At 33.5% G+C, this 24,436-nt stretch overlaps 1 protein-coding gene and 1 long non-coding RNA gene across 2 annotated transcripts; both read left to right on the top strand.

Annotated features, from left to right (window-relative positions):
- Nucleotides 1-2,375: 2,375 nt before the first annotated feature.
- On the top strand, nt 2,376-3,821 carry LOC131614251 (peroxidase 65-like). The gene has a single exon (XM_058885867.1). It carries the CDS (start codon nt 2,513-2,515, stop codon nt 3,491-3,493), a length of 981 nt encoding a protein of 326 aa, XP_058741850.1. The 5' UTR covers nt 2,376-2,512; the 3' UTR covers nt 3,494-3,821.
- An 18,091-nt stretch (nt 3,822-21,912) lies between these two features.
- On the top strand, nt 21,913-22,799 carry LOC131614247 (uncharacterized). The gene is made up of 3 exons (XR_009287638.1): nt 21,913-22,046; nt 22,236-22,308; nt 22,469-22,799. It is a non-coding gene; the product is annotated as an uncharacterized LOC131614247 (long non-coding RNA).
- Nucleotides 22,800-24,436: the final 1,637 nt, after the last annotated feature.

Genomic DNA, 24,436 nt, shown 5'->3' with positions numbered 1-24,436 from the left:
TTTCAACTTGCTTCTCACGTTGCAAGTTATGTGATACCGGCAAAGTAACGCGGTCGATGTCGGGAAGACGGCGTCGACCGCATTCATCAAAGCATTGTCTCGATCGGTGACAATGACGTTTGGCATAACCTCTTGATCAACTAACAAAGACTTGCAAATTCCCAAGGCCCATGTAAAGTTTTCTTCTTTTTCACTCTCCAAAAAAGCAAACCCCACCGAATAAGTCTTGTCCGTCGAGGTCACACCGACGATCTCTAGAAGAGGAAGCCTATACTTGTTTGTCTTGTACGTCGAATCCATGACTAGAACGGTTGGAAATGTGTTGAACAATTTGATACTTTCGGGATGAGTCCAAAAAATATCACGCACGGTAACTTTGTCCTCGGAGGTTCGGAAGCTTGAAACATAATTGTTATCGCCTAGAAGTTTCAAAAGTTGTTGCATTTCCGACCGAGGGCCCATATTCAAAACCTTGAGATTGTGCCGTTCATTGTAAACTTGCTTGATATTTGAAACGCTATCCGGTTTCTTACGCTTCAAATCGGCAAGTATGTTGCGAGGCGCCACTTTGACTATTGTTAGGTCCGATATCACATTTCTCTCTTCGCGGGACAAACGACACGCCATTGGATGCCCGTGTAACTTGACATCCAAGGCATGATTATGCATTCCACAAATTACGGTTAACCGCCACAAATCATCAACCCTCCGAGTGGCACGCAACTTAAACGGACACCCGCACTTTCTCGATCCCGTGTCCTCGTGTTTTAGCACCCGGTTTGATTGTACATATCTACCACCCCGTTCGCAATTCAAAACAACGAAAGCTTTCCGCCTACTATTTCCGTTGTCCGACCTTAAAATAAAAATTCCAAATCCATGTTTGTTAGCTTCCTTCCGAACCCAATCAATCAATTGTTCTCGACTACCGAAACTCTGATCATTTGTAAAATGTTGCCTAACATCGACCGCATTGATCATGGGAGTAGCGTCAATAACCGGATCGTTATTAACGTTGACAATTTCCGGATTTAATACTCCATCGTCTTGCACAATGTTGTCCGGATGCACCATACCTAACAAATGCAAAAATTAGCAAAATTGGCCAAAACTGTTTTTTTTAACTGCCAGGGCATATTTCGGAAGTTCATTTCCGAAATTTAGTAGGTGATATATTTCGGAAATGAACTTCCAAACCATATCAGTTTTCAGCATAAATTTGTTGAATCAATGTAGTGAAATAGGGGATGAAATGAGAGATGTTTACCTGAAATTGTAGCTTTCTATGCTCCCTTTAACGTGATCAACGGTTTGAAACTTGATTTTAGGGCGAAAAATTGATGGAGATTGATTGGGTTTTAGAGAGGGTTTTGAGATGTTTTGGAGAAAAATGATGAAATAGTGAAGGAGGGAAATTTGTATATGCAGAAATATTTTCGGAAATGAACTTCCGAAAATATTCACGGTTTTGAATGTTTTATGACTTCGGAGATGCATCTCCGAAAACACCAAAAAAGTGGTGTTTTCGGAGATGCATTTCCGAAGTCAAAAAAAATTCAAAAAAAAAAAACTTCGGAAGTTCATTTCCGAAGCAGGGGCAGTTTTGGATTTTCGCTGGGGGTGACCCCCATAGGGAGGTGGGTAAAGAAATTTTCAAATTAATTTGTGACCGATTGTTGGTCGATCACTCCTTTTCCCAAAAATGTTATAGAATACATTTATAAGGACTTAGGACTTATTATATGTTATAGAATACATTTATAAGGACTTAGGACTTATTATATTTATATAATCAAGATTTCTTATATACATAGAAATTTTGTTCTTATATTAAAAATATTTCTGAAGAACTACCGCGCAAGGCTATGTCTAAAAAAAAAAGTGTATATGTATTTAACTTATATGTGATTTCGGTTGTCATGGAAAAAAATGTGTAGGTTAATTATGGCCTTGGCCTAGGACTAAAATAAAGAAATGTTCTATACTATAGTTTTATGAAATGACTTTATAGATTTTGATCAAACCCCCCACAATAATGGTCTCGATACATTAGAGAAATATCATAAAAGATACTAATACATGTTATTATCATATTATATAAGTGTTTATATGTTTAACTTTTCTGGATTTATGGTGAATTTGTTGTATCCATCTAATTATGGTTGAGCCAAATGAACATTGATATAGAGGTTTCTATGTTGGATCTCTAGTCTAATTCTTAAAATAGTCCACAAAAGCATGCAAAAATAGCCAATTCTAAAAACTAACCATTTAATTGAAAATCACAAAAAAATAACAAAAATTCCCTTAAACCCCTCTCTTCCACACCTTGTATTCCCTTTTCTCCCACCTCTCATTGTGCCCAAACTTGGCACATATGCATTCTCTTCCCCTCACCCAATTTCTTCCCTTCCTTCCCAAAAAGGGACCTCTCAATCATCATTTACAAACCCAAGAGAGGAAAAAAGAGTCTCTTAGCTCTTAAAAACTTCTCTTGGAAAAAACAAAAAAAATGTCTTTCCCTCTCCTTTTCCTTCTCTTCATTTGCCTTCCATTTTCCTCCGCCAAACTCAACGTTAACTACTACAAAAAAACATGTCCCGACTTCGAAAAAATCGTCAGGGAAAACATTTACATCAAACAAAGCGCTAGCCCCGCAACCGCACCCGGCATCCTCCGCATGTTTTTCCACGACTGTATCACCGATGGTTGCGACGCTTCCGTCCTCGTCTCTTCCACCGCCTACAACCCTCACGCCGAACGCGACGCCGAACTCAACCTCTCCCTCTCCGGAGACGCTTTCGACATCATTGTCAAAATTAAAAACGCATTGGAGCTAGCTTGTCCCGGCATCGTTTCGTGCTCCGACGTTATGGCACAGGCCACAAGAGACCTTGTTAAGATGGTTGGTGGCCCGTTTTATCCCGTTAGGTTGGGAAGAAAAGATAGTCTTGTATCAGATGGTTCAAGAACCAAAGAAAGTCTTCCAACAACAGCAATGTCAATGGACGATATCATCAACAAGTTTACCGTAAAGAATTACACTATCAAGGAAATGGTTGCTTTAACTGGCGCACACACAATAGGTTTCACTCACTGCAAAGAATTCAGCAACAGAATCTTCAACTACAGCAAAACTTCTGAGATCGATCCAACTCTTCATCCTAAGCTTGCTGCAGGGTTGAGAAAAGTGTGCCAGAATTACACCAGTGACCCTTCCATGGCTGCTTTCAATGACGTGAGGTCACCCGGGAAATTCGACAATGCTTTTTTTCAAAATGTTTTGAAGGGTTTGGGATTGTTGACTAGTGATTATCTTTTGGCGGTTGATCCAAGAACAAAGCCAATCGTAGAACTTTATGCGAAAGATGAACAAGCTTTCTTTCAGGATTTTGCTAAGGCAATGGAGAAGCTTTCTGTGCATGGAGTGAAGACTGGTAATAAAGGTGAAGTGAGGAGCAGGTGTGATCAGTTTAATCATATTCCTAATTAGAGGACTAATCAATAATTAACTTTTAAAAAAAAATTTAATTATTATATATTTATATATATGTATTTATCAAGGGAGCCATGGGTATACATTGTCTTTATCCAAAGAAAATTTAGACAGATTAATTACCTGTATTTTAATACTTATATATACGTTGGTTTCCTTTTGATTTTTTTGTTCTTTTATGAAGAAAGAGTGTGTGTGATAAACAATTATAGGGCTTTGATGGAGAAGATGTAGTTTTATCTCATCTAATATTTGTGACTCTATGTTGTTGCTGTTGTTAATGTGTTCTTGGATAAACTATTTATAAATGATCTATAATTGTATACTTCGAAAGTTTGTATTTTATGTTTAGAGCTATATATGACTTTAATTTGTGTGTAGTTTGGATATGTTCATATTCGGATTGAGAAGAAAAATAAACGGCTAATGTTTGATTAATGTATGTCTCATCAAGTTCAGTCTAAATATTGTAGTTCTATCTTAAAATTTTATAGTAGAGAAGATTTACAAACATGTTTTATCATTTGCAAACATGTTTTACTACATAGTTTTGTCTAAAAATTATAATTCCGTCTAAAATTGTAGAAGATTTACAAATATTCTGTTAAAAAATTATAGTTTGCATATATATATATATATATATATATATATATATATATATATATATATATATATATATATATATATATATATATATATATATATATATATATATATATATATATATATATATATATATATATATATATATATATATATATATATATATAAAGTTTGCATTTTTTTAAAGCAAGAATATATTGATAGGAGAACGAAAAATCTCAAACTCGATTACAAAATAATGAAGTTTTTATTAAATTCGTAAAAGATATAATTGGGATAAATAATTTTATCATCTCCAAACCAAAATCTTAGATCCTCAAGCCACGTCTAGAACATTCCACGCATCATTTATGTAATAAATATACACTACAAAAAATGTGTTCTCCTGCGACATATATTAGCGGCGTGTTTTACACGTCACAGGTTGCAACGTGTTATCCACGTCACAACAAACTTTTATATTAAAAAAATCAGTCCAACGTTATAATCAGACTTGTCAGAGAGTTTCTTTTTTTTTTAAACAGTTGCGACGTGTGAGTCACGTCGCTACTACAAAGTAAAAAATAAAAAAATACAAACTTTAACGTTGTAGCTGGAGGGAGATTTGAAATTTTTTTAAATTTTGTAGCGATGTTTTCCCCACGTCGCAACCTTTTACTTGGAAAAATAACTCTGCCACTTGTACAGATGTGGCAGAGTATGTAATAATTGTTATAACCGTTTGAGTGTAGTGACGTGTAACCCACGTGGCAAAGTTGCGACGTGATGTTAACGTCACTGATGTGTTAATTAATACACGCAATTTTCTTCTTCCCCTTTACCATTTCATACACATTTTCTTGTTCTTCTTCTCTGCAACTCTCCAAAATCCCCCATTTCCTACAAACCCAAATTTTCTCCTCTCCCAAAATCCCCAAACTTTCAATCTCATTCAATTGCACTACAAGGTATTCAAAGTATTTTATAATTTTGTGTTCATACTGTGTTTTATGCTGTCAATATATAGTTTAATTTTTTTTCATTTAATTTGAAGGAAGAAGAAGGTGAAGGAGGAGAAGAAGGTAAAGGAAGAAGAAGGTGAAGGAAGAAGAAGGATGAGTAGATTGAAGAAGAGGTAAGTTTTTACATTTTTTTAGGTTATTTTTTTAATTAAGTTATTTTTTAATTAGGTTATTATAAAACGAAATTATAGATTAAATATTATGTTGTTGTTTAAATTTAATTAGGATATTAATTTAGGGTGTAATATATTTTCCAATGTTGTTTAAATATTAATAGAAAAATGTTTAGATTTATTATGTTAGAAAAATGTTTAAAATAATATTGTATAAAAAAACTATTAGAAAAACTATTATATATGTATTTTAGAATTTTAAAAATTAATAGAAAAATGTTTAGATTTATTTTTAAAATCTGTTTTTTATTTTCTAAATAAAATATATGTATTTTATGATATTAATCTTAAAAACTGAATATTAATAAAAAAGAATATATGTTAAATAGAAAAAGAATATATGTTATGTTATTGTTATTATATTAAAAGTATATTTTTTTAATATTAAAATATATATTAAAAGTAGAATATATATTATATATGTATATTTAAAATAAAATAAAATATAATATGATTATATGTTATATTTATAAAATTGAAATATATATGTTATTGTTATTAAATTGAAAATACATTTTTTTAAATTAAAATATATATTAAAAGTATAATATATATTATATATGTATATTTAAAATAAAAAAATATAAGTAATCACGTGCATCATAAGTAATGTTTAGATTTAGTTTTAAAATCTGTTTTTTATTTTCAAAATAAAATATATGTATTTTATGATATTAATCTTAAAAACTGAATATTACTAAAAAAGAATATATGTTAAATAGAAAAAGAATATATGTTATGTTATTGTTATTATATTAAAAATACCTTTTTTTTTAATTAAAATATATATTAAAAGTAGAATATATGTTATATGGTATATTTAAAATAAAATATAATATGATTATATGGTATATTTCTAAAATTGAAATATATGTTATTGTTATTAAATTGAAAATATATTTTTTAAATTAAAATATATATTAAAAGTATAATATATATTATATATGTATATTTAAAATAAAAAATATAACATGTGTAGTTAAAAATATAACATGTGTAGTTAAAAATATTCTACTAGTGTCATATTAATATGTTCATGAAGCTTTTATCTTAATCATATTTATATTGACCATTGACATTGTTTTAACACCTAAAGCCTTTAATGCTAGTGTGATGGTATCGTATTTGCTCGCTTTTGCGACAACTTTTTGTGTGCTTTCTCGTTAGACATTAATGCTGCCCCGTTATGAAAATACATGCTAAATTGTTGTTTTCTCATGAGATATAATTGCTCCACCTTGATTTCTCCATTTGTATGACTCGACTATGATTTGTGGTCGTTTTCACGACGATGTTTTAACATGGGTAGTTGCTGCCCCGGTTTTAATATAACATGTGTAGTTAAAAATATTTAATAGTAGTATTTTTAATATAACATGTGTAGTTAAAAATATAACATGTGTAGTTAAAAATATTTAATAGTAGTATTTTTAATATAACATGTGTAGTTAAAAATATTAGTAGTATTTTTATTAAATAATATTTTCAATATGTGTAGTATTTTTAAAATGTGTAGTTAATAAAATAGTAACTTTATGGTTAACATATATTCAATATAACATGTGTAGTATACGTCTAAGAATAATATTAAGTTGATTAACATTACTAACCCAAAATGATAATGATTAACATTACTAACCCAAAATGATAATGATTAACATGGGTAGTTGTACTTATTAAGTTGATTAACATTACTAACCCAAAATGATAATGATTAACATTACTATCGTAGTTGGATGTACGATAGAACATTTCCAGGAAGAATGAGACTTAAACCCAATTTTTAACTTATTAAATATTTTTAACTACACATGTTATATTAAAACCGGGGCAGCAACTACCCATGTTAAAACATCGTCGTGAAAACGACCACAAATCATAGTCGAGTCATACAAATGGAGAAATCAAGGTGGAGCAATTATATCTCATGAGAAAACAACAATTTAGCATGTATTTTCATAACAGGGCAGCATTAATGTCTAACGAGAAAGCACACAAAAAGTTGTCGCAAAAGCGAGCAAATACGATACCATCACACTAGCATTAAAGGCTTTAGGTGTTAAAACAATGTCAATGGTCAATATAAATATGATTAAGATAAAAGCTTCATGAACATATTAATATGACACTAGAGAAATCAAGTATGCATTGAGTTGAAATTAAGTCACATTGTACGAGCAAAACAAAAAACGGGACAGCATCGAATTTACACATGGAATGCTCGAAAGGTCGAGCCAAAATCGCACGAACATGCTACAGTACTCACCAATTATCAACACAACCACATATAAATTTTTATGAACATATACAAACTATCCACTTAATTAACCACATAGAATAAGTCATGCAGCTAGCATAACATTACTCAAGAATCAAGAACTTAAATAAAAGAAACAACAAATAAAGTTAATCATAAATTTGGGAACAAGCTGTCCATTGAGAAGTCTAAAAATTTGTCCTTAAGACTCAAATAAAATATAGAAACATATGGCATAAATTAATCATAAATTTAGGAATAAGGTAGAGATGGTAGACTTCTATTAAATAAGATGTTGATTGTCAATTTTTAAAATTCATAACTTGAAGCTTTTAGATATGTAAGGGTGCACTTCAAAATTTGTTAATACATTTCATCAAGAGCTAACACTACAAGATTTATTCAAATGAATATTCTTTTAGAATTTAGATTTTAAACTATAGACTTGAACAATAGTGCAACAACTACTTTGAAGTGTCCATGGTTCTTTGCCTCTTACACATGCAAGAAGGCTGTTAAGATTAAAAGGGCTGGTTGTGAATTGTTTCATTGGTTTTACAGTGGCAAGTATTGCAAATATTAGTACGAATTGTGCAAAGCATTGGTCTAGTTTTATAGATTGTTCAATTTCTTATAGGCTATAGCATAATATCATATTAATATGTATTCAAACTAATGATAGAGCTGTTTACCAAGAGCTCAATGTATTGATCATAGAGAAATAAAAGTACAAAATTTCAAAATAAGCTGTTGAGGCATGACAAGTCATTTGTACTAAATCATAAACATGTCTAATTTCCTCAATGTTCATTCAAAAATAACATGATTCCTTGTTATATAATCAAATTTATAACATGTATAAAGTTGTTGAGGCATTTTCACAAACAACTTGTGAGTGCACATTGCAATCTTTCAACAAAACTACTGGAGTATTGACAACAACATTGAACTACAACAGAACCACAACAAAGACAACAGAACCACAACAACAGTAATAACAACTAGAATCCTTAAGAAACATACCTCTAATGTGGCTGAGATGGTGAATCTTCTTCCTCAACAACATAACCAAACGATATATTGAGTGTTCTTCTCCGGTGGCTCACGGTTTTCTGATTTGGAATGGTGCAGGCAACGAACACGGTGGCAACGAAGACGGTGGGTTTTCTCCGGTGGTTAAATGGTCTTGGTCTTCTTCTCCGACGACAAAATTCTGGGTTCTGAGAGAAAGAGGGAATTAGGGATTGGGGCAAACGCGCGTTCTGTCTAATTTTGTTTTCAGAAATTTTAATTTTAAAACATCTATGAAAGCGCTTTTGAAAAGCGCCTTAGTACATATGGCTATACCAGCGCTTTTAGGGTAAAAGCGCTCTTGTACCCAACCCCTTATAGCAGCGCTTTTGAAAGCGCTTTCAAAACCCACCTATAAGAGCGCTTTTGAAAAGCGCTTTCGTACCCGTCCCTTTACCAGCGCTTTTTGGAAGCGCTTTCGTAACTCCCCCTATAAAGCGCTTTTTTTGCGTGTTTTTTAATTTTGTTTTTAGCGAAACCTATACCAGCGCTTTTTCCTAAAAACGCTTTCGTAGGGGTGCTGCTAAAAGACAAATTTGGCATAGTGGAGGAGTTAGGTGTCCCTGTCTTAAATGTGAATGTAGACCAATAATTAGTGACCCACATGAAATAACATCTCATTTGCCACGTGAAAATCATGTGGCAAATCATAAGTTGTGTCGTGAAAATCACGTGACAATTTTTTAATATATTTTAATTTATAGTATGTACATATTTATTTAGTATAATTAAATATGCATTTAAATATTTAACTTAAATTTTTTTTATTGAATATGTGTGCAGGGAGAATATGATAGACGGCTTGCCATTTTTCTGGAAAATAATCCTCAATTCATGCCAGCAGAGGGGGAGCCGCGTAACGCGGATGTTGATCACTATATTTGGTGTGAGGTTATTACAGAAAAAGGAACTAATGGTTGCTTTTTTGGTGCTGGAAATTTGGCGGCCAACTATAGACGTGGTGACCGCAATCTGTTTCAAAGAGTTCAGGATGGAGAGGGTGGATCGCGTCAACCAAATCTGACACAGGAACAAACTGAATTAATAAGGCAATTGGCGAGACGCGAAAATGAGGCCCAGATGGAGATGATGCGGAAGAAGCAGTCTAATATGGAGGAGCAGCATGCGCGGCAGATAGAGGGCATTATGAAGAAGCAAGCTGAGATGGAGGAGCAGATGAGACGGTTAATGCAAGGAGGTGGAAATTACAGTAATGCTCCTCTTCAAGAGCCGGAGGATGACGGAGTGGCTGATGATTTTAATCCGGATAATTATTTTCCGGATGATGCCTCTTAAAAACATTTTGTATTTTATTTGTTTTTAATTTATTTTTATGTAAATTATTCTACATTTTAGTTCATTAAAATATTAGTTTTAAATTTTTAGTTTTATTTAATTGAATTTAGGGTTAATACCTATTTTCACCCCTGCCATATGGGGTTGGTTTGAAAAATCCCCCTGTCAAAAAAAAAGTTGCAAGAATTCCCCTAACATTTGAAGATTCTCTCGTTTTAAACCTTGTAAATTTTTTGTTTTTAAAACCAACCTTATCATTTGAAGATTCACTCATTTTAAACCTTATAATCTTGTAGATTATGTCATTTTAAACCCTCTGGAATATGATAGACAAAGTTGGTTTTACTAAAAATAATAATTTACATGGTTCAAAATGATAGAGTCTTTGAAGTGGCAAGGATGGTTTTCAAAATAAAATTTTTACAGGGTTTAAAACGAGAGAATCTTCAAATGTTAGGGAAATTCTTGCAAGTTTTTTTTTGGCAGGTGGTTTTTCAAACCAACCCCATATGGCAGGGGTAAAAATAGGTATTAACCCTTGAATTTATTATATAAAGTTTATTATATGAATTTATTTTTTAAAATTTTATTATATAAATTATATTTTATAAATTTTATTATATAAATTATATTTTATAGATTTTATTATATAAATTTTATTATATATAAATTTTATTATATATATTTTATTATATAAATTTTATTATATATTAATTAATTATATAAAACCAATAAAACCAATCACATCCAGCGTGATTATTTTTTTTTTTTTAAAAATGCATTTAATGTAGCCAAGTGGAAACCACGTCGCTACATTGGTCAACTTCACACTTTTCCACACCTGCCACACCTGCTGTGTGTGCAGATAGCTGTTTCCCATGTAGTCCTGTTGCGATGTTGGAGTCACGTCGCTACTTTTTGACGTGGTCTCCACGTCGCTACGTAGTTGCCACTTTAACTCCTGCGACACGTTGGCCCACGTCACTATTTTTTTGTTGCCACGTGATGTTTCCTGTTGCGACGTGCTATCCACGTCGCTGCAGAGCATCTTTTATGTAGTGATAGTTCGCATCATATATATATATATATATATATATATATATATATATATATATATATATATTACAATTTTTCTGTTAAAAATTATTTTACCATTTTTATGATGTGACTTTATATTAAAATATTAATATTTATATATTTGCATCATATATAAATATTAGTAGTCAATGCATATTTAATATTATCATTGTCATTCCTATTTCAATGATACAGTAACATCAATGTCATTTTTAAAATAAATTAATTATTTGTTTTTAGTTTAATTGTCATTCATAGTAAAAATAAATTAAAATCAACTCAATCATTTACTCCTCATTGTCATTTAGAGGTGGTAAAACAGGCCGTCTGCCCTGCGCCCGCCTAATGCCCGCTAAAAAGCAAGCGGAACGGACAAGCCCGCCAAATAAATGTTAGACGCTAGGCTTAAGGATCTAGGGGGTGAATAGATCTCCCAGAGTTTTTCGGAATTATTTCAAACTTAAGCGAAGGCGGTTATGAATCGACTTGCGTCTATTCCGGACCGCTATTGTAAGGGCTGTATATGTGATAAAACCACAAAATAATTGGGATTAACAATGAAAGGATAGGTTATCGAATCAATTCGTTGCACTAAAGAAAATCGATTAACTTCTAATTTGATAAAATTTGTTTGCAATGTTGTGATAATGGATGAAGCAAAAAGACAAACACTTGGTGATAATGTTCAAATTGATGGTGATTCAATGTGTGGTGAATTGTGATGTTTATGCAAGTTCTTAATTCACAATTTTAACACTTGAATCGTTGATCAATTTGCAATTATAACCAAATATGAACAAAACGTAAATGCAAAGATAAAAGCGACAAGAACACGATATTTGTTCAGGGAGTTCGTCGATCGTCCTCGCTACGACTACGTCTGCCCCCAATTCCAAACGGGAATTGGGAAGTCTTCCATTAATATTGAAAGCAGTTTATACAAAGAAGATAACAAAGCGATAAACAATAAACCAATTTTGTCGATCCTTTGAATCTTCTCCCCCCTTAATCTTGAGCCAGATCAAGGTATCCCAAGAGCTTCACTTTGATCCCTTTTCTGCAGTGTCTTGAATTTGCTTGAACCCTTGTTCTTCAATCTTCACACTCAGCTGGATCCTTGATGAAACCTCTTGATAAAAACCCCCAAGATTCACCAATCTTGGAGGACAAAACCCTCAGATTTTATTCACCAAAAACCCCACAAATCTTCACCCACTAGGAATCTTCAATTCCGTTCCATGGACGTTATCGATCTTGAACGCAAACCCTCAACGCAAAAATGATTGTGTGTAGTTGTGTTGGAGTTGTGTCGATGATCGAAGATGATAAGCCTTTGTATATCTTTCAGTTGTTGGTGTTGAACTCAATAATTGACAGCAAACAATATATATGGGAGCTGGTGTGTTGATGCAGAGCAAACATACAATTTTGGCATTTTTGTGAAGGTAGGTTGACCTGTTTCATTGATTAGGTCGACCTAACAGAAGCAGATTTAGTTGAGTTGAAATTGTACCCAGTTAGGTTGACCTGTTGAAGGTTTAGGTCGACCTAAAGTCAGTTGTTGCCAGTTAGGTCGACCTGTTGAAGGTTTAGGTCGACCTAAAGTCAGTTGAAATGCGTTCTTGGGACTTTTCTTCAGTTTAGGTCGACCTAGGATTGTGGGTAGGTCGACCTAACAGTGACATATGTAAATTCCTTCAATTTAGGTCGACCTAGGAAGGTGAGTGGGTCGACCTAACAGTGGCATGTCTGTATCTTCTTTGTTTGCCTTAATTTGAGTCGACCAAATGATGCACTGGGTCGGCCTAGTTGATGCAAAACCATATGTTGATTAATTTGAGCTTTATAGGTTGACCTTGACACAGGGTAGGTCGACCTACATTGTCTTAGATAGCCAAAACTTGATTTTCCTTGAGTCATCCACTTGTGCTTTTGTGTTTGCTCACTTATGATGTTTGCCATGAATCGAAAACTCCTTGGTGAGTATAGGCTTGTACTTACAATAAAATGGGAATAAAAATCATGTCCGCCCCGCCAAAGTGGCGGGTTGGCGGGCGGCGGGATTGGAACAATTTATTAACTCTCAATTTTTTTTTCTTCACACTTTAGTTTTCAACAAAACCCAACCACAATAATTATTTTTCAATTTTATGTAAAATAGGGGTAAATTCTCATTCATATTTTAAAAATCCATCTCATAACCCAAATCAATACCACATCAAAAATATTAAATTTTTTTTTTATTTATTTCAAACCCACAAAATAATACACATTTTTAAAACTACTCATATCATACACCACCCTACCCCTATCAATATCAATAATTTACATCTCAACAAATTAATTCCCCTATGTCTCACCGAATTCAAATAGAGCGTACTGACATGCAATCTAATGATAAAGAGCTAAAGGGGAATGAAATTCTCATTCAATCATGGTTCAATATTTCAAAGAATTTAATTGTTGGGATTGATAAAAAAAATATTATTTTTGGAATAGGATTTGTGAAGCTTATAACAAACACTTCAATAAGATTTATCAAGAGAGAAATTTGATGGCAATAAAAGATCGATGGCACAAAAAAATTTATCCATCTGTTCAAAAATTGGTTGGTTGTTACAAACAAGTTGTTTCTGCAAAAAAAAAAAAAAGAGCTATTAGACAATATTATTTCAGCAACACATAATATCTATTAACAAGATGAAAATGAAAGATTCACATTAAGAGAGACACGAATATTATTGAGAGGTGAATCCAAATGAATCGTAGGTTTATCAGAACCTTCTGCCAAAAAAACAAAGAATTCAATTTCGAGACATATTCATCTTCTTCTAACCCACCTACATCAACAAGCAGGGAGTATAACCCACAACTACCTATTTTTTACGTCGTCCAATCGGCTAAAAGAAAGGAGAAAGAAAAGCTTGTGGAAAAGTCTAACCCCAAATTTAAATTTAATATATTGAAAGATGGCTTAGACAAAATTTAAATTGGTCTCATAATTAATTTGTATGTGATTATGCACATATTGAGAGTGAACAAGTTGAGATAGAGAGAAAAAATGTCAAATGAGAAATGCAAAGGGTCGGGAATGAAAAGGAAAGATTGCAGATTAATGATTTGTAAATACTCTCAAAGGATACATCAAATATGAATCCAAGGTTATACGCTCATGAATAGTTGTTCAAATTAATTAGAAAAAAATACGGACTTAATTGATAACATGTATGTTAGATCATTTTCAAAATAGTAGTTATGCAAATTATATTATTCAAATTAGTCTTTAAACAAATTAGTCGTTATTCAAATTAGTTGTTATTCAAACTAGTTATTCAAATTATTCTTATAAATACTCATAACATACATAATAAGCTTCACAATCTTTCTAACATTGCAAAATGGATCTTTCCAATCCTTCACAAATTGAAAAAAATGTTCATGAATTATATGAATGATGACATGAATGAAGAATTTGTGAGGTTTTTTAATGAAAGTCAAGTTCAAGAAGAAGTTGCGAGCTCCAACAAGCCTAGAAGTCAAAGAAGGATTAAAGAGAGGAATCGTGAAGAAGGGCATGGAAAAATTTTCAATGATTATTTTTTCAAAGCTCACTACGCCAAATTTGGCTTTTAGCAGCACCCCTACGAAAGCGCTTTTAGGAAAAGCGCTGGCATAGGCTTCGCTAAAGACAAAATTAAAAAACACGCTAAAAAAGCGCTCTAATAGTGGGGGGGTATGAAAGCGCTTTTAAGAAGCGCTCTGGTAGGGGGGGGGGTTATGAGAGCGCTTTTCAAAAGCGCTCTGGTAGGGGGGGGTACGAAAGCGCTTTACAAAAGCGCTCTGGTAGGTGGGGGGAACGTGGGGGGAACGAAAGCGCTTTTCAAAAGCGCTCTGGTAGGGGTGTTTAATGAGAGCGCTTTTTGTCAAAAGCGCTGGTATAGCCCAGGCTATGAGAGCGCTTTCCAGAAGCGCTTTAGTAGCCTTATTACTAAAATTAAAACCAAAAACACGCTTCTACTGTTTCTCACTTTCTCTCTTTCTTTTTCTCTCTGCACGCGAACCAGAAACCCCACCCCTCACCGTCGTCGGTCCTCCGTCAACCTTATCGGTCCTCCGTCAACCTTATCGGTCCTCCGTCCACCACCATCGCGCGAACTTCTTCTCCTCCGTCCACCACCATCGTTTCGTCTCCGTCTCTTCTCCTCTGGTAGCAACTTGCTTTGCGCCACCCAGGTATCACACTTCTCATAGCTTTTAACAAAACCCTAGATGTATCAATGTATCCTTGTGATTCTGAATTTGATGGAATGCTCTTTTCTTAAGGCCTTTGATATATATATATATATACATAATATTTCTGTTAGCAATTGCCTAGTTCCAGAAACGTGTGATTTTAGGTGATAGGGTTTGTTCCAGAAACTTCTAAGTGATAGGGTTTTGAGTTCTGTTGAACTGTGAAATGGTGGCTGTTGGATTGTTTGGGGTCTGCTTGTATGGTTTTCACAAAATATAAATTTAACCTCTTCTTATCTTTTGAGTTCTGTTCCATAGAGAGGCTCTTATTCTTAATTTGTGGTCTCCATTTATGTCCTTAGCCTCTTCTTATCTTAGTACAATTGAAATTGTGAGTCTCTTGTTATCTTAGTAGAATTGAAATTGTGAGTAAAGTTTCTTGACTGTTGTATAAGATAGTGGAGGAGGTGCAATATTTCTCTACCAATGATGATATATGTAGTGGATTTTGAGGCATGTCGGTATATACATACGTGTAAAGTTATATAACTAGCTAGTGGCATAACCGATGCCCATCATATATTTGGGCATAAAACTGAATATAAATTAAATGATATAAAAATGAATATATAATAGTATCAGTATGAACATAATTAAAAATGAAACATCTCATGAAACAGAGACCAGCACTAAAATCATACCATTCCCTCCATATGCCATAAAACTCACATTACAGACAGTTTTTCATTCATTAGAATTCACATGAAGTTATCCTACAATATTTCTTAATTTAGTGAAAAGGTAGTTACTACGAAGTTTCTAAGAAATAGCGCAGTTTCTAACTGTTACTACGAACTATTTGATGAATACATATCTGGAAGTTTGAGATGGACAATACTGCACCAAACAGTATTATGCATATATATAAACTATATAATATATAATATATATTATATATTATATACTTTTATTTATATATAATAACAACAACAATAACCCTAGCTAGTACATACATAGCTATATAGATTTTGGAATTTGATAAAATATATATTATATACTTTTATTTAACTGCATCATGAGCTATTCACCCATTCTTATTATAATCATACATTGAATTGAATTTCTTGTATAGGTCTGACTGGATTGATAACTTTGGATCTCTTTGGAGCTCGTATCATTGACTCTGGTACTACATATTTAGGAGTATGTACACACATCAAACTATTGTTGATTTCCTTTGTTCAATCGATTTTGTCTTGGTGGTTACTAACTTTGTGAATTTGCTATAGGGGTAACTTGTGTATAGTGAAAGTTTGATCGTTTCCCAGCCTAGTTCGACGTTTGGCGTTTTCTTGAGTTCGGTAACATCCGAGGTAAATTTCTTTCTCAAATTACTGGTATTATGATGAATTTGTCTGAAATTGTGTGATTATATATGTTACGTTTTATTGCTTCGGATTCATTCCGTTTATACTTTGCGTTTTGACAGAAACACATTAGTTTTATGTGTTTAGAGAGTTAATATAGGAGGTACTTACTAACTTTGTGAATTGAATTCGCCATAGGGGTTACTTGTGAAGAGTGGAAGTTTGACCGTTGTTGTTTAGCTTAATTAAGACATGGATAAGACATGGATGAATTCAAACCGATTGTCGAAAGAGTACGAGAAAGGGGTATGTGAATTTGTTGAGTTTGCGGTTGCGAACTCCAAAGACCCGCTTCGAATGCCGTGTCCTTGCTTGGGTTGCTGTTATGCCGGGGGTAAGGTTAACGGGAATCAGTTGGGATCTCATTTACTACGGTTTGGAATTGATAGAAGTTATACATGTTGGACAATGCATGGTGAGAAAAGTACCGGGAATGCTGGGTCGAGGTGTAATAGGAAGTATGCTTCAAACGACGATTGCACAGACACATACGATTGTGATCGTGTCGAAGAGATTGCAGAAGCGCTGGAAGAAGATCTAGCGGATTGTCCCAAAATGTTTGAGAGGTTGGTAAGCGATGCAGAGAAACCGTTGTATGATGGTTGTTCAAAATTCACAAGATTGTCTGCGGTGTTAAAGTTGTACAACTTAAAGGCGGACAATGGATGGTCGGATAAAAGTTTCACAGAGTTATTAGCCCTTATGAAAGATATGCTACCAGAGGATAATGTTCTTCCCAATCGAACGTATGAAGCCAAAAAGATGTTGTCTTCTATTGGAATGAGCTATGATAAGATACACGCATGTCCAAACGATTGCGTTTTGTTTCGAAACGAGTATGCAGCGTTGAATGAGTGTCCTAAATGTGGTGCCCCTCGATATAAGAAAAAGTTGTCTCCTGCTAAAGTCTTATGGTATTTTCCTATAATTCCGAGATTTAGACGCATGTATCGTAGTGAGACCGATTCAAGACACTTGACTTGGCATGCAGATGAAAGAATTATTGATGGAAAGTTGCGACATCCGGCAGACTCACCACAATGGAGTAAAGTTGATACTGAATATCCTGAATTTGGAAAAGAAGCAAGAAACCTTCGGTTGTCATTGTCTACTGATGGAATGAACCCGCATGGTATTCAAAGTATCTCGCATAGCACATGGCCTGTGATTCTTATGATTTATAACTTACCTCCGTGGCTATGTATGAAGCGTAAGTACATGATGTTATCTATGCTAATTTCTGGGCCTAAACAACCAGGGAATGACATAGACGTATACTTGGCACCCTTAATCGAAGATTTAAAGTTTTTGTGGGAGAGAGGTGTGGAGGTTTACGATGGGTATAGGAAAGAAAGTTTCAACTTGAGGGCGATGTTGTTTGGAACAATTAATGATTTTCCAGCATACGGAAATCTATCCGGGTACAGCAACAAGGGTCAAAAGGCGTGTCCTGTTTGTGAAGATGAAACCGATACGACACGATTGGCGCTTTGTCAGAAGAATGTCTTTCTCGGCCATCGTAGATTCTTAAATTCTAATCATCACTACCGTGGGTGGAGAAAAGCATTCAATGGAGAGGCCGAACATCGTACAGCCCCGCCTTTTTTGTCAGGTGATCAAATTTTTGAAAAGGTGAAAGATGTGAGCACTCAGTTTGGCAAGCCTTTTGCACATTCAATTGTCAAGGGTGGGTGGAAGAAGAAGTCAATTTTCTTTGAACTTCCATATTGGAAGTCGTTGTACGTAAGACATTTCCTGGATGTTATGCATATTGAAAAAAATGTATTTGACAGCGTTATAGGTACGCTACTCAATATACAAGGAAAGTCTAAGGATGGCGTTAACATAAGGAATGACATGGTAAACATGGGGATGAGAACTGAATTGGGGCCCGTGACGAAAGGAAGACGAACATATCTGCCACCTGCTGTTTACACTCTATCTAGAAAGGAGAAGAAAACATTGTGTAAGTTCCTCAGTGAAGTAAAATTTCCAGAAGGCTACTCTTCAGATATTAGAAGACTTGTGTCCATGAAAGACCTCAAGTTAAAGAGTTTGAAGACGCATGATTGCCATGTTATAATGGAACATTTTTTACCAATAGGTATACGTTCTATTCTGCCAGAAAAAGTAAGAAGCGCAATAACTAAGCTGTGTTTCTTCTTCAGGTCTATTTGCAGTAAGGTGGTCGATCCCGCGATCTTACCAACATTGCAAAATGAGATAGTTGTTACTTTATGTGATCTTGAAATGTATTTTCCTCCCTCGTTTTTTGACATAATGGTTCATCTAGTCGTTCATCTTGTGAAAGAGACACAACTGTGCGGACCAGCTTATATGAGATGGATGTACCCTGCTGAACGTTATATGAAAATATTAAAAGGGTACGTGAAAAACAGAAGTCGACCGGAGGGTTGTATTGCCGAGCGATACGTTGCTGAAGAAGCGGTTGAGTTTTGTACTGAATATCTGTCAAATGTTCAATCAATTGGACTCCCCAAATCTCATATTGTCGAAAAAAAAGAAGGAAAAAGGCTAATTGGAAATAAAGTTGTGACAGTATCAATGGTCGAACGGGATCAAGTGCACTTGTATGTTCTGCACAATGAGATTGAGGTTGAGCCGTTTGTTGAAATGCACAAAGTTGTTCTCCGAGATTTAAATCCAAATAGAAATGAGAACTGGATAGTACGAGAGCACAATCGAAGTTTCATACCGTGGTTTAGAGATCATATTTATTCAAAGTATCGTTCAGATCCTGCTTCAGTAACAGAAAGGTTGAGATGTTTAGCCTATGGTCCATCTGTAATTGTACTTTCTTATAGCGCATACGCAATTAATGGATACACATTTTATACCAAAGAACAGGATGATAAAAGTACTATGCAAAATAGTGGTGTTACCTTGGTAGCTGAAGCTATGCACATATCAAGTGCGAATGACTTAAATCCGAAATTTGCAAATTTGTCATATTTTGGGGTTATCGAGCGCATTTTGGTGTTTGATTACGCGAAGTTTCAGATTCCTGTATTTGGTTGCAAGTGGGTTGAAAATAATAGTGGCGTACGAATGGATAAGTCAGGATTTTTGCAAGTGGATCTCAATAGGGTAGGGTACAAAGATGAGCCTTTCATTCTAGCCTCTCAAGCTAAACAAGTGTTCTATGTCAATGATCCGACAAGTACGAAATGGTCTATAGTGCTTTTATCTAACAAAATAGTTGATGAAAAAATTGAAGATCAAGGTGATATTGGTGTTGGCATTGAATCTTGTACAAGAAACGATCAAAATGAGAATGAATCTTGTATTAGAAATGATCATAATGAGGGTATTTGGATCAATCCAACCGTCCGCATTGTTAAGAGACGCGTAGTACACAAACCTACCAAGAAAAGAAAGAGACGTTAGTGATAAAGGTAATAGTATACATAGTCCGACTAATTTGTTTTATTCAATTTGGTGCATATTCTCGTTTTGTACATAACTTTTGAACCATGTATCCGCTTGTTGACTTCTTTACATGTAACTATACTATTTTGACGATTCCGGAGCTGCTCATGCACTTATATTTACATTTCGGGACTATTTTTTTATCGGTTTTGCTTCTGCCCGTAATCAAAAGTCGGGCTTAGGGTCTGAATTTCGGAAAACCGACTTTGTTTTTGAGTCCGTGGCGACGTTTTACCATAGCCATGTAAATTTCGTTCAATTCCGATAACTTTCTTTTTTTACGCTTATTTTGATTTGTACCGATTTCGTTTCCGATTTACTTGTACATGCATGGTTTGACTTCCATTTGACTTGTATAGATTGTTAGCTTATTAATAGTGTACTAATGTGCTTTAGTTTGTTTGATACAGGTTCAATGGCTTTGGCAGCGCTTTAAAGCGCTGTTAAAGGCCAAAAAAAGCGCTGTGAAAGCCCTTGTACGGCGTAGTGGCTCTAACATACACATATGATCAATTTTTTCAAAGTTACTGAATGCATAAACATATGTTCCTTCGAATTATTGAAGCTCTTTGACAACATGATGAATATTTTTAGACGAGGTTCGATACAACTGGTAGATATACTCTTTCACATCTACAAAAATGTATTGATATTATTCGAATGTTGACTTATGAAATATTCGTTGATAGTGAGGATGACTATTTAAGAATTGGTGAAATCGCCACACTAAAACATGTTTATAAGTTTTCAAGGGGGTGTTGTAACACTTCATCAAGTATTGTACCAAAAAATAGTAACACCAAAATATCAACATAATGTATTCCCAATAATTATAACTTAGAGACTAATTAGCTTCAATCGCTATAATGAGGTAGTATTTGTTTCATTTAGGGACGCCTACTAAGTAACAAAAACTAATTAACATCATGATATGTAAAAATAATGATAATCACTTTTCAAAGGCAAAGACAACTTAAATTACCATCAAAAGTGTTGTGAATCTAAATTGATCCTCTTCTGTTTGAGGGAGTTCATAAAGTGGAGGTGTTGAACAAGATACATCATCAATCAAACCACTTGTTAATGCTTTTTCCTAAGATACTTGATTGCACGACTTTCCTCTAGATGTGATACTTATTTTTTTAGCAGGTTGTCGTTCAACCCAAATCTTAAGTCGCCTTTGTCTCTTTAAACCTAATCGTTTATTGATTCCCTTTGATTGCGTAAGATTGTGGCTTAGAAATGTTGGATTTTCACTACTATGACCGTCATTATCTCTGTTTTGCAAAAGAGGTTCAATCATTTTATTGCGCGCGACTTCTACCCTTTCATTAATGATTGTGAGGTACTCTTCGTAGGACGATGCGTTAGTCGTAACTCTAATGAATTTAGAGACAATTTGTCTAAGTTTTCGTGTTCTAAATGGCATTGGATCTCCTTCAACATCTTTTCCCCTAAAATCCTATATAACACCGCAACAAGCTTCCTTTGTCCACCTTCGTAAAATGTACCTCACAGGAATAGCCTTAGCATCGTTCACTTCAAACACTTTGAATTCATGTCACTACAAAAAACGCGTCTTACTGCGGCGGTTATTATAAGGAGGTTTTTGAGAAACCCCAAATTGAATTAAATAGCGAATTTTAGAGTAAATATTTACTTGTTTTAGGGAGGATTAGAACTGCCGCAAAATTAAGTAAAGTTAGTCTTGTATAACACCACTTATTCCCCTATTTTTTCTCGGTGTCGAACACGTAGAGATATATATTTTTATTTCTATATTCCAAAAAATAATTTTTTTAACTTTCTCTTTTTCTCCCTTTACTCTCCTTGCTAACTCTCTATCTCTAGTTCGATTTTTTCTCTCATGCACGACGTTGAAATCCTACTATCATTCTCCGTTGGCGCTCACATGTCTTCATCCACTGCACCTTCTTATCTCTTCATCTTCTTCATCGTATGGTAATCTCTTATTATCTCTTCAATATTTTCATTGTTCATTAAAATTTGTTTTTCTTCAAATTTCTATTCGAAACCCTAAAAATCATTTGATTTCTTCAAATTGCTATTTGAAACCCTAAAATTAATTCAATTTTATTCAAGTTTATAATTTAAAATATAAATTAATTTGCTTTTTCATCTAATTGTTAGGGTTTTAATTGCAATTTGAATCTCACAAACTCACTGGAAACGCTGAACTATTTTTTCTTCTTCAAGTTAATAGGTATGTCTGATTTTTTCAGATCTGGTGTATTTTCCTTTTTGTTCTATTTTTATGTTGTCTACAATGAACACTTGTTTGTTTTTGTCAAAAATTGTTTTCCCAATGGAGTATTCAATTTTTTTTATATTTATTTGTTATTTTAGTAAGTTTTTGAAACCAGGTACTTTGTTGATCGAGTTTCTCATCCTTCAAAAATGTTGAATGAGCTTTGTAAGCACGGATTGGTTCAAGTCATATATCATTTAAGTGTAAATGGTTGAGCGACTCTATCCCAATTAATTTATAATGTAAGCAACTTTTAATGTGTGTGAATTTAACTTTATGAAATTATAATTCTATTATTTTGCTATACAGGGAGTGATAGGATTACTTGTCAAACTATCAGTAGAATCAACATATCTTTAAGATGTGTATTAACTAATATAAGCAGCTTGTTGATATATCAATATGGTGTATCTACATCACAACTTGTTGTTGGACACTGTAACTGTAATTAGGTATGAGGCTGTAATTTTTCTTTATTATTGTCATCTTTAGGTGTGCATCTATAGTGTTTAATATGTTTCATGTTTATAAAGTTGAATATACTAGTATATTCATTTGGTTATGTGATGAGTTTAGTACTTGGCAATTAACAATTTTTTCATATTAGTTTTAATGAATTGTAATAATAAAACAAGCCCACAATTACAATTACAGTTACATTTTCATTTTTTAGAATCTAAGCTAATATCCTATGTTGCCCTAACAATATCCTTTCCCTCCACATTCTTATTCTTTGTAACTTGGTATTGAGAGACTCTCATTATGATAGAGTCTAGTGACTTGATTAATTATGAGTCTATTGTAGGAATCTTACCTTACTTCTGAGTTAACAAATCAAACAAGTGACTCTAGTCACAAGGAATTAAGAAAGTAATTTAATGAAGAGAGAACACAATACTGATAAGTTTTTGTAGCTTGATTGGAATTGGATATTTAAGATTTGATCTTTCACCCGGTCACCTAAGCTCCTTGTTCATCTGTTTGCACCATTAGTGTCCAAATACTTAAAAACAAAGATGAATGTACATCAAAGTCATTTGGAATATATTAAGTTCAGGAGTCTTTATGGTCAAACTTAGCAATATTTTAAGGAAATTTAGTGAAAATACATCTAGAATGCTTCAATAAGACTTGTTGAAAAACAATTCTTGCTGAATACAGTGATGGGTTTATTCAGTTTTGAAATTATATTATTCAATTTTTACTTGCTCACTGTGAACTTTGCTTATTATTTCAACTCTAGATTGCAACTCTTGTTATGCCGCACTCGATTTGCAACACTCATAACTCTAGCTTCTTGTCATCTCCTTTGTGGATCTACAATTCAGGTATTCACTATTTTTTAGGCTGTCATTTGATTCTAATTGTTGGAAACTTTAAGTTCATTCTCCTTTGTTGTTACTAAAATGCTTAACATGATTGGAATACATATTAGAATGGATACATTACCTCCCTTTGGTGTCAATTGGTCACTAATGTTTGTGTATGAATGTTGGACTCAAAACCATGGTTTCTAATGGTAGATGATTTATTGTCATAACAGTTGAATTAGATAAAATTTTGGTAGTATGATCATCCATAAGAGGTTGTTGATAGAAATGCATCCAATATTGATCAGTAGAAGCAGCATAATGGTAGTATTACTCTTATTGATGAAAAATCAATGATGACAAGTACTTAACTCTATTTACATAGTCTTAGAATATTTAAAGAATGAAATGAAACATGTTAGTTTAGTGTTTATCGTTACTTGTTATGTATATATGTGAGTATTGTCAATTTTCATATGGTCAAAGTAAAAATTTCCAATTTTGACTAATATGGATTATGTTTTGATCAAAGATGATTTTTGGATGTTTGGGAGCAGTTCGGGTGGAAATTGAAATGAAACTATTTGTTTTGGTTTTTAAATATGGTTGTTGTTTATGTCTGGTATATATTGTTGCTCATTAGTCTATTTTTGAGATACAAGTTTGTTTGTAGAGATTCTTAGATTTTAGATTTTTTTAAAATATCATCTTTAGTATTTTAAATCCTTAGTAAAATTTTGTCAAAAAAACCTTATTAAAATGATACATCTTGT

This window comes from Vicia villosa, linkage group LG1, assembly GCF_029867415.1.
Source record: "Vicia villosa cultivar HV-30 ecotype Madison, WI linkage group LG1, Vvil1.0, whole genome shotgun sequence".
Classification (NCBI taxonomy): Eukaryota; Viridiplantae; Streptophyta; class Magnoliopsida; order Fabales; family Fabaceae; genus Vicia; species Vicia villosa.
This window is presented reverse-complemented; position numbering and strand designations above follow the sequence as displayed.

Bases quoted from the DNA above. Each gene is read 5' to 3' on its own strand.
- LOC131614251 (XM_058885867.1), top strand. From the start codon at position 2,513: ATGTCTTTCCCTCTCCTTTTCCTTCTCTTCATTTGCCTTCCATTTTCC.